Source organism: Acanthaster planci, linkage group LG07 (assembly GCF_054643075.1).
Source record: "Acanthaster planci isolate LZ-2023a linkage group LG07, COTS_SCS, whole genome shotgun sequence".
Taxonomy (NCBI): Eukaryota; Metazoa; Echinodermata; class Asteroidea; order Valvatida; family Acanthasteridae; genus Acanthaster; species Acanthaster planci.
The window spans coordinates 18781812-18793525 of record NC_141783.1 but is presented as its reverse complement, the minus strand read 5'-3'; the positions used below and the strand labels follow the sequence as shown (position 1 = coordinate 18793525).

Sequence of the window (11714 nt, the reverse complement as noted above, 5' to 3'; positions counted from 1 at the left end):
TCCTACATGGAAATGCAAATTATGTAAAGAAACCATGACCATCGTGGCACGTAGACCAAAAATGCTTTTAAAGTGTTCTTAAAGCGGCAGTAAGGACAGATCCTATTTGCTTCCATTCTGAGGTCTGCTTAGTAAAATTTGTACAGCCATAGGTAAATTCATTCCTTGTCTTTCACTTTAAGTTTAAGTACCTCGCAGCCATCACTTAGCCATTCCTCTGTCTCCTCTTCATAGTAAGAACACTTGGCACTCCAGGGTCTCATGGCGTAGGTGATCTGCCAGAAGTTATTGTACTGGCTGCTGGCCAGATAGTCTGGGTTGGACTCGTTGTTACCGCCAGTGTGCTTGATGATCACATAGACGGGCACAGTGCTGCCATTGCCGTAACTGAAGGAGAGCGATATGGTTGGAAAGCAACGATGAATAGAAGAGAAGTTGATGGTACATTTGCCAAGAAACCTTATTTTTGGCTCGAAGATAGTAAAGTTCAGAAATTCAGACTCTGAGTTTTGTTTGAGTGTCGAGTTGTGAAACTTTATGTTGCTTTTCGTGACTTTTTTCCAAAGGAATGTTTCTATTCTCTGAGAAGGCAAATCTAACACTAAATTTACAGATGTATAACACAAATGGTTTTTTGCATGAAGCAAAAGGCAGATTTCAAACTGCAGCCTGTAAGAATCAGTCCACTTTTGACCCAATAATTTACAAGGGGTGCTTTTATAGCCCCCATGTAGCCAAATGTGGAGGAAATGAGCCTTCTGACTTCTTCTTGTCAAATTACCTGTCCAGTAGTGTGTTACTGAAAAAGCAAGTGTTGGGATCGGGCAGGTCATCCAGCGAGACGTTCACATACTCATAGCCGTCATATCGTTTGGGCAGGGTGCAGTTGAAGTCGTACAGGTCAATCGTGGGTGCCTGGCCCACACGCAGGTACAGATATAAGGTCACGTTGTCCACGTCGGTGTAATTATAAGGCATGACGTTGACAGTGAGATGCATGCTGGTGTGGGGTGCATTCACTGTATCAAAAATAAATTATTTTTAAAAAAATGCTTAGAATGATATCCATTTTGACAATCCCGTTCAATTCAAATGTGAACCAACCTAAGAAAACGAAAGAAGCAAGACCCACTTTTTCCACCACCTACAGCTCGCACACTGTGATTAAACTGGAGCTTATAACCTAACCCCCTTGTGTTTTTTTTTTTTGAGGCATCCTGCACAACCCGACCGAATCCAACAACTAAAAAAGTGTGAAGATTAATGAACCCTACAGAATCCAATAGCTGGAAACAAAAGGTCTTTTGGTCAGTGCTCACATCAACAGAATCCCACAGGAAGTGACCACCCTTGGATATTGTCGGGTTTAGTATGGTTGAGGTTAATGCAAAATGGAGCAATTCACCAAGCTAGTAAACCTCTGTGAGAGGGCTTGCGTCAATGGTAGTTCACACTGCTTTGCAGGAAGAACTCAACACTACATAACTCCATTAGCGACTCCCGTTTAGAGTTGATCTCTGTGTCAGACCGATATTTTTATCTTGGGTTCATTCGCAGTGTCTCAGATTGACAGGGTTCGGTTGGGAAAGGAACAGAAAATTTTGAGGAGCAACGTACATGTAGTAAGGTACAGAAAAAAGGTGTTAGGGATCATTGGGACATTAGGAAATTTGTACATTTCCTCTGAGGAAGCAATTCAGTTCATAGAAAATTGTTTGAGTATTTCAACCGGCATTGATCTCATATTTGCTGGATGTCCAGCACTCCTCAAGGCGTTGTGGCCAGTCGAGCATCATGCAGTTACCAATATCGACTCGCGGACCGAAAACAGACCTTTCTGGGGATGAACACTGAGGGCGCAATGTATTGCAAATCGCTGGAACTGATATGCTAACAGTAGTATGAAATGTCGCTCACTGATGGTATGGATGATAGCCTGCTCTGTCATGGGTGTGGTCTGGTTGAAGACGGTCTCGATGGTGGAGGTGTCCATCTGGTCATCCGCCCGCTCCACCCAGACCTCAATGGGCTCGGGCAGGTTCTTGATGTCCATGGCCCCGCCCGTCTCGTTCCGGAAGCTCAGCTTGGCCGTCTGGCCGGCCACGTCGCTTGAGGAGTTGGACCAGGTTTTGCTGTTCTCCTTCTCGATGACCACCTGGGCATCGACGAAGAGGGTGGTGTCGTTGCCGCTGCCTAACATGGACTCCACCGACGGAAGCTTGAAGGAGGAGCCCCCAGAAGTGCCATATTCCCCTAAACGGGTACAAAATAAGAAGCATGACAATATATCTTGTTTATCTGACCCTGGTGCTGCGGTCAAAAACTATTACATACAGTACAAATACTGCACTCACAAGTGCTCCATAACGAATCTCAGGTCTCATTTAGTATAATCACTGGTACCTCAGTCTCAATGTGAGCCACAGGAGTATTAGTCAAGTGCTGAATAGCCAAACATTCAATTGATTCATAGGAAATCCCAGGTGTTATCAAGTATAATCACTGGTACCTCAGTCTCAATGTGAGCCACAGGAGTATTAGTCAAGTGCTGAATAGCCAAACATTCAATTGATTCATAAGGAATCCCAGGTGTTATCAAGTATAATCACTGGTACCTTGGTCTCAATGTTAGCCACAAGCTATTAGTCTGGTGCCCAATGTGATCTTTTTAAAATATTAATTTTCAATTTGTTCCAATGGAACAAAAAGGAATTTTAATGTACTAAAGCCTCGGTGAATAATAAATTATTCCTTTGCGCTGGCAAAGGTGGTAAAAATGAGAATTTACTGTCATGACTGAACATTCAACGACTCAATCTAACTCAGGCCTCTAACCTATTTGCAAACAAAAACATTCACACAATGTTGGCAGTGAAAGCACTTTTACTTGACACAGCATAAATTGTGATGCCTGATGAAAACTACTTGTGAACTGCTTGAGTTGCAACACTAGTACCTGCCATCATCTTTGAATAATCAGAAAACGTCTACATCTTTATGTCCAACAATATGAGTTCAGAAAAAAAACTTAGCAAGGAAGTTCCATATTAGGAAGAGCTTTCTAGAGTAAATCGTCACACTTTTATTTTTTATATTACAAATCTGTATGTCTAGTTTCTTGTATCATTACAATTTCTGGAATTACCCTAATAGGAATTACCCTAATAGGGTAATTCCAGAAATTAGGGGTCCATTTTTTTTGCGTCCCGGTCACATCTGACATATGATTTTGTAAGTTCAGAACATTTTCTAATTTCCAATTGTGATGAATAAACGCAAATTACCTGTCAAACAAATAGTAATAGTCTGAAATCAATTCCGGCGATATTTCCATGTCAATTAACAAAGATCAGATGTAACAGGGACACGAACTTGTCACACGTTTGGACCCCTAGTTTCTGGAATTACCGTTTATAAACATACTTTCATTTATATCATTTTTCTTCACTATTTTCTACACTTTAATGAGACAGACAGAAGATATCCTATACAGACAGGTATGCAGCCATGGAGACACCAAAAATTGAGCAAATTTCAAGCTTCACAAAACTTGTCATGGTTTTTTTATTTTCAATTTTGTAATGGGTTACATGGAAGTTGTAACAAAAACAAAGAATTCAGAGCTAAACTAAGCTGAGGAATACTTTTAAAGGTTGCATCAAGTGACTTACGATTGTCAAGATTTGCAGTAAAGGACTTGTCTACAGTGAGGTTGAGACCAGCAGAGGGCATAGTGATAGGGGCTTGACCGGTCACCATGCCAGAGTTGACTGTGTCCATCAGGTTCCCGATCATACTATTGGTGTTATCGCTGAGCTCTTTGCTCTAAAGCAGTTCAGATAAGGCAAGAAGAATTTTCAGAAAGTTTTTTAAGTCACTTCCAGTGATTTATATAACAGGTTTTGCCCTTACCCAATGTATATATTAATAAACACTGTATGCTCAGTGCTTGTCCGAGAGCTTGCGAAAAAAGTCACAAGCTTACTCGGGTGGGACTCGAACCCACGACCTCCTGCTTACTAGTGCAGACGTCTTAACCACTCGACCACCTAGCTTGCTGGGGTCAGCTGGCCGGTCCGAGTCAGGTGAAGCTTCCAGTGACTTCCAGTGACTTTTTCCAAGGAGATCCTTGACAGTTGTATTGGAGCCTGTTCATTATAAACTTTGGATTTTTCAGCGATTTATTAAAACTCCTTTTTCGAAAAACATTTACTTGATGTTCCCACGCTACTGGTATACTCAATGACGACATTAAGCTGCACATATGAGCCACAGGGTTAGCAAATCAGCTAACTTTGGCAAAATTTCAAAAATTCCAGTGTTCCAGCAGTTTTTGTGCACATATTCACATATACCTATATGTGCAACAGTGAGGGTTTTTTCAATAGGATGACACCATAGGTTTGCTCGTGAACATGAAATTTGTCATTATCGTAAACAATGAAATGACACTAGAATACCATTTCAAAACAAAACAAACATTTGAAAATGAGGTAATCTGAAGTACGAAAGTGCATTTTGGTGGTTTGCAGTTAATATACTGCATTGCATGGACGCCGCAACCAATCGTGGAACGTTTCACTTACCAAGTCATTCATGGCTGCAACCTCCGCTTCTGTCTCTGCCTCCAAGGCTTCTAGGTCAACCGAGCTGGAGGAGCTGGTGTAGTCGTCGCTGACCTCCGGCGCACCCGTGGCCATCAAGGCCGCCTGTGAGGCGGCCACGGACGCAGCCGCAGCGCGGGCTTTGGCAGCCTTGTTCTGGATGCCACTGACCGCGTTACCTGGAGTGCGGCGGAATAGGGTCTGATCAAAACGCGTCAGAGTGCCACATGACTGCATGGTTTCCCCAAATCTGCCACCATTGCCGTGTTTGTGGCTCTGCGATCATCACCAAGGACAATGACAGATGGGTCGTTAGGAGAAAACTATAAAAAAACTTTGGGTACCGAGATAGTCAAAACCGCATGGCTGTGGGCAACAGGGTCAACTCTGAAAGAGCTACAGTACAATAAACAGCTTACCAAATCCATGTGCTTAGCAAAACATCAGCCCAGAGCCAGCATGACCAGCTGTGAGCACAGCATAACAATTTGGCCGGTAACCCAGTCTGAGCTTAGCAGCTTACCTGTCATGGAGAGGATTCCCTTGCCGCTTTCTTCCACCTCATCCGCTCCGGCCTCTCCGGCTTTCTCTTGCAGAAGATTCATGAATCTCAAGCCGGTATTCATGGAGTTTTGCTGCCAGGAAGAAAATAATCACCAGGTCCGATGACCAAAGCGTTTCCTAATATTTCTGCTGTCTCATGGTCAATTTTATGACACCTGGCATGCATATCTAACACATCCATGTGAGCGCACGTATGAGGTTTCAATTCAATTCAACAAGAGGCTTTGTTGTTCTGGTCATTTGTAGTTCACACTCTCATATGTGCCAACCCATGCATTGGGCACAAGTCAATAGAAAATGTTAACATCCAGTTTTCATAACATTGGTCTAAAAATGGTTGCAGGAAAACCAGTAAAAATTACTTGACAGCCATACTTTCAGACGGAATGTCTTTTTCGTGAGAGATTAAGATTGACAACAGACACAGGTGAAGGAAATCCATGGTTACCGCTGCCGTCGGAGAAATTTCTTCAGACGAACCAGAGGCCTGGACAAAAGCTGAGGCTAGCTGCTTCATGGAGCCCACGTTGTTCGGCGAGGAGAGGGACAGGGCTCCCATCATGCTCTCCCGCATCTTCACAAAGAAGATAAAAGATGAGATTGAGGAACTTAGTGAGCACAGCCACAGGATTGGTTCCTGCTGTACAAAGCTGCATTTGGGCTATCTTTGATAGGGACCAAGAAAAGGATTTTGACCACAGGGATGTGACAGGCGGCCGGATACCCAATACCCAACTGAAAGTAGTAGGAATCCAACTACACCTGTTTGGTCGACATTGCACGAAACACTTTTTTTAACCGCAAAATCTCTGACAAAAAATTACTTTTTGTTGATACAATGTTGATAAAACTAACAAAAAAAACCCAAGGTTTTGAGCATCTATTCTGAAATAACTTACATAAAAAAAGGGTAATTTTGTTTCAAAGAGTGACGTAGCCTGGAATCAGGCAATCGCCAGGGACACTGAACAGTCACAATTTCACAGGGACCTGAAAGTGATACTCATAATAAGCACAACCCTACTTAATCACAGCTCTTATTCTCTGTGTGTGGGCAGCAAACAGAGCTGAAGCATGCAACAGGTGCTTTTCCTGTTAAAGGTAAGGAGGATCTTTTTTCCAGTTCGTGCATTAACAGTTTGGGGCTCACCCAGAGACTGGGGTGCTAGCGACTACTTGAGAAGACTTGTGACTACATGTGAAGTAATAACAGTTGAACCTCATTAATAAGACCACTGTTAACGCAACATTCTGGTTATAACAAGGAAACTTTTGTCCCAGTCCTTAGTCCAAAGGACCTCTTATTAAAAGGAGCTTCAACTGCGTTAATACTTTTGAAGTACGACTGCACTGAAGTTGGGTCTTTCAGATGACAACCCATGGCCAACCTGTTCTCTTTCCAGCCTCTCTGCCTCGGCTTGCTCAGCAGCGAGCCTCTCTGCCTCCCGTCGTGCCGCCAGGAGTTCGTCTTCCGTCAGTTCTCCTTCTTCCCCGGCATTCCGCTTCTTTCTCCTCAGGTTTGCGACTGACGAAGAAAACGTTCAGTCGTCATGACTCATTTTTTCATTTGTCAGTGGAGAAAGCGGGTCATTGGTTCACTCCAACCCAAATAATAATTGCACTGGCCAAGGGAGGGAATGGGCACCGGGCAAACCAAGAGAAGGTACAATTTTCCTTGCAACAGAGGCTCCTTTGGTGGGAACTGTACTTCACTGGTTCAAAAACGACCATGAAATGCATGCATTTCAGTTATGTCGCTACCGATAAACTGAACACTCCCCACCAACATGGCTCTTTTCAACCCATGGGGGGCTGCTTCTGCTCAAGGCAGATAAGGAACAATAATTTAACATGACATAAAATAATTAGGTACTACCAATTCGAATCGATACTAGGTACAAGCTTACGAGATAATAAATTCTCGTTATAGTTATCAATTCTCTTGTTATGTTGACCGTAAGGTTTTCCCACTGGCCAAACCATTTTCTGTTTCATGTGAAACTCTGGCAGGAAAAAAGGTCATTTAATTGCACGCTTACAAGTCCATCAATAAAGCATTCTCCTAGTCTGAATTTATAATTCCCACAGTAAAACATAAAATGACACCGACATTTTTACGCCTCTGTTTTTCGCTCACGAAACAAAGATTCAACAAAAGCTGTGATTTGTTTTTTGTGATCAATATTCTCTTTCAAAAAGAAGAAAGTCAAGTTTGCACTGTTCAAATTCAGCAGTTTGATAATGACAATTTTGAAAAGTCATTTCAGTAAAACTAAATTCTCTCAGCTTGTCATCACTCTGGAGTCATTATACTCGTCAATCACTTCAAAGGAATCTAGTTATTCCATCAACTTTCCTATTTCTTCGGCATATCCATTTCTTCTGTCTCTACTGCATACTCCCCAGTAAGCTGAGATGGATTTTAAAACTGTTTTGAAGCCAAGTAAGCAGGGACAGCAACAACCTGGCATCTTCAGTACCATTAGTAATAGATACATGCACTTAATACATCTCCACTTATATTACTGTTTTTCCTCACCTGTGGTGGCCGTGTGGGTGGCGACGGTTGTAGCCATGGTAGCGGCGGCGTTGCTGGCAGCAATGTTCAGCATGCCGGCACATGCAGCGACAATGTTTGCGGCCCCGCCGGCATCGCCGGACGAGATCATTTCTGACATGACGCTGCCCTCGCCGGACGTCAGGTTCTTCAGCTTCTCTGTCATGTCGGCGCCGCTCAGGGCTGGAGCGACAACCTACAAAACAAACACGAGGGCAACAAATAGATTCCATGAATCATACGGTAGAAGATCTCTGTCTGCTTTAAGTTTTACACAAGAAAATCTCATCAAACACACCAAGCATCTCTTTCTGCTTCCATAGAATTTCGTAAGAGGCATTTTTTTTTTAAATTATAACCCTACAATTCAGTTCACTGTAAGAGTTTAAGGAGTAATTTTGCTTACTAAAATAACCAGCTGTGACAAAGCTAAACCAGAAAGGAGACACACTGAAAAACAAAAACTTTACCATCGCCAAAAAAATGCAAGTTTTGTTCTCAATTACTATACCCCTCGTGCTCATGCACGGAGCAGAAACGCTGTCAGCAAAGATGGCATTCCTCTTAAGCATCAGAACCAATAAGATCCTGAAACTCTCCAAAGCAGAGACTTCAATTGGGTCAGCAGTTACATTTCGTCTTGATTCCCTTTTAGTGCATTGTGTTGGATCTCCCTTATCCCCTTTCTGTTCTTAACTTCTACTTTTTTGTTTCATGACGAAGCTGGTCACAGAACTGAACCCGCAGAAACCTGCAGATGTAGTTCCAAAAGTGAAAACTCATGCTCACCTGAACCCTGAGCTCAAGGTCAGAATACGAGCCGATGTAATCATCCACCCTGACAAGGATGTACACGTAAAAATCCTCACTCTCATAGCCCTGGGGGAAAATAGACGGCACGTCCATGTACGGCTTCTCTCCTGAGCAAAGAAAGAACAGAAGGATACAACACTTTAGAAATCAATGTTAAACCACTAGCTGACCGTACACATGTATTATTCTGGCCACAAACCCAAACTTCACAATGGCAATATTGATTATCTAACTCAGCAAAAACAGCCAAATGCCAGGAAATTTCACTCTTGGCGGTTAGTGCAATGGCCGCATGGTGTTTTTCACCACAATCTTGTACACTTGCCAAACTGTGAGGCTCCGCCATGGAGCGATGTTTGAGCACAGCAGTCAAGATCAAATTCAACACACACTCGGCTTCTAGATTTTCTGGAATGTGTATGTGCTCGTCAGCCCTTGAAGGCTTAAGGAAAAGTTGGGGTCTGACATGCCAGCCAACCAATAGGCAAATCTGGTCACCTTGTCACCGGACATTCCCAACAGCCGCCTTCAATGGTGGAAAGTACTGCATTAGGATTACTCAGAACGACCTGCCATAGACACTCCCTATGTACAGTAATGATCAGACTGCTTACCACCTGGCCTATCCAGCGATACTGTATCCACGGCCATCGCGGCCATCTGATGAAAATTCTCACATATAATGCTATAAACAGGCACGTAACCGTGAAGCCACAGCTAAGCTTTGTAAAGTACTTCAACATAGGAAATTCAAACAATGGTAGAAATTAGCTGATCCATTACATGTAAGCCTCAGTGCACACAGCACTCTATCTCTGCACAACTCGTCTCTACAATGGTCACTTTAAACTACCGCCCACGACCACTGGGCAACTTTTACCAAAACAAGCAAGTTGGCAGAAGTCTGCTCTTGTAAACATACCACTGTACATCCAGGTCCAGGATTCGGTGGGTAGGAGTCGCTGGGCGTAGCGGAAGGTGAGGGGCAGGTCAGGGTCAATCCAGTCGTTGCAGAAGATGTTGAACTCCGTCTCCAAGGCTGTGCCGTTCTCCGGCACCACGCTGCAGTTGCCCACGATGGGCCGTTCATTGGTGATCAGGTCCAAGGAAGCCATGCCTTGGTAACAGAGACGAGCAAGACCATAATGTAGTCAACATAGAAGATGCTATGAGCTGATGGCAGCCCCTCTGTGGTGGGGTTGTAGTCGAAACTATCACAAAACGGCCAGTCACAAGACCAGTCACAAGACTAGTCACAACAGCATGAACAATGGTGAAGGAATGTTTCTGTTGCAGTAGTGAGTAGCTTGTTGTGACTTGAATTCAGACTTGATGATGTCTCGTGATAGTCGCATGATGATCTTAAGATGAGGTTTCAACTACGACACTGCTCTCTGTGGACAGCTGCTTGAGAGTGCCAACTGGAAATACATGCTCAATATCTCTCGCTACAGAGAGTGAGACCAGTCACTGGCTAAGGCCGTGTGCAAAACGGACTTCCAAGGCTACACTTACATCGACACTCTGCACGTCTCTGCATATTTTCAATGGAGTGAAGACCTAGACCAAGCTCTAGACAACTGATTTGGACGCAGCCTCTGCTTGGTACGTGGAGGCCAAAAAGTGAAGACATTCAAAAGATTCTACGCTTGTTAAACAGTTCCCTGACAGAACTTTTTACTACAGTGTTGCCCTCAATCAGCCAGTCATTTTTGGAAAATAACATTCCCAAACAAATAAGGTCTTTTGACATCTTGACTGTTACAATGAAGTGACAAAGCAGAGAAGCCAAATTTAACACTTAATATTTCTCCTTTACTAGTGTACTTGTTTGAAAAACAGTGTACAGCGATCTTCCAAATGAAATTTCCAACTCATGCTTGTAAACTTACCATAGTTTGTGAAATCGGGAGACCGGTCGCAGTAAATGCGAATGCGGTAGGCGGACTCGTCCTTGAAGAAGCCGGCATCGATGGCCAGATTAGCCATGTCGTCTCCTGTCCCCGAGAAGGACAGCCACTGCCCCCGGTCTACCACCTCCAGACTTGTGGCCACGCCGTCAGAGACAGCCTCGTAGATCTCCCATCTGTTGCGCGGAGAGAAACGGGATGAGGTAATCACAAACCATGACCCCAAAGAGGTAATAAGACATATTGCTCAGTGATGGGATTGCTGACGCTTAATCCATGGTCAGAGGTTCGAGTCCCACAGCGGGTTATATGTAGTGACCTTGGGCAAGTCACTTTACTCCTTGCCTCTTTCCATCCAGGAGTACAAATGGGTATCTGTGAAGGCAGAGACAACATGTGGGTGAACAGTGACCGATGAATGGGAAGTAACTATTGACCTTTCTTTTGTCTACATCACAAGCAGCGTTTCTGTCAACCATGGTTAGCAAAATTATGACTAGCCATGTTACAAAATCACAACAATCGGTTCTAAAGTGTTAAAAAATTATGCAAATATTAAAATGCTAAATGGTAAACACTTGTATGTAAATACATGTATAACTGCTAAACGGGAATGTCTCCCAATTTACAAACCATAATGCAAAATGTGCATTTTAAGGCAGAAATTGTTGCCAACCAAGACTGGATTTCCTACAAGCTTTGGCCGTCCATACAAAATGGCAGTCAATGTTTGTAAACAAAAGAGCGTTCTGTGAAGCACTTTGAAATTGTCGGTACATGTACGATGGAAAGTGCTGTGTAAGTACAGTATAGTGTACCACAGGTGTTATTATTAAAACACAGTACTTGCATGAAACCTCAGGTCACAACATGGTGCACCTATATTCCTGCATACCGTCAGCAACTGAAGCAGGACAAACCAAAAGTGCACTATGTCTCCAAGTGGGCAGATGCGGCTGTTAAATGACTCCGGGCTGTTTTGCATGCACTGACTGGGATGTTCAGAATTCCTCCGACCTTGATGAATTTGCTGAGGTCATGGTTGATTACATTACATTCTGTGAGGATTTGTGTATTTGTAAGTCAGCGGTGAAGAGATTCTGGACTGTGCGTACCCATCTTCTCGCCAAAGAAGAGGCTTTTAGATCCGGTGATGCTTCATCCATTAAGAAGGCCAAGTATGATCTTCACAAGGCAATTAGAGACGCGAAGTTAAGGTAAGGCGATAAACTGGAGGATGATATCTCTGTCACCAACTCCAAAAAC

At 43.5% G+C, this 11714-nt stretch overlaps 1 protein-coding gene across 3 annotated transcripts in view; it reads right to left on the bottom strand.

The window, feature by feature from the left end:
* LOC110976208 (uncharacterized) overlaps window positions 1-11714 on the bottom strand; it is a 48322-nt gene that overhangs the window by 16693 nt on the left and 19915 nt on the right. For all 3 annotated transcript variants that reach the window (XM_087139281.1, XM_087139282.1, XM_087139283.1), the window contains 12 exons: window positions 10431-10624; window positions 9461-9655; window positions 8515-8645; window positions 7708-7921; window positions 6557-6693; window positions 5617-5742; window positions 5128-5239; window positions 4587-4783; window positions 3672-3825; window positions 1918-2253; window positions 782-1019; window positions 192-387 (listed from right to left, as the gene is read on the bottom strand). In XM_087139281.1, coding sequence (XP_086995407.1) covers window positions 192-387; window positions 782-1019; window positions 1918-2253; window positions 3672-3825; window positions 4587-4783; window positions 5128-5239; window positions 5617-5742; window positions 6557-6693; window positions 7708-7921; window positions 8515-8645; window positions 9461-9655; window positions 10431-10624 — 2230 coding nt within the window. The remainder of the gene's footprint in view (window positions 1-191; window positions 388-781; window positions 1020-1917; window positions 2254-3671; window positions 3826-4586; window positions 4784-5127; window positions 5240-5616; window positions 5743-6556; window positions 6694-7707; window positions 7922-8514; window positions 8646-9460; window positions 9656-10430; window positions 10625-11714) is intronic.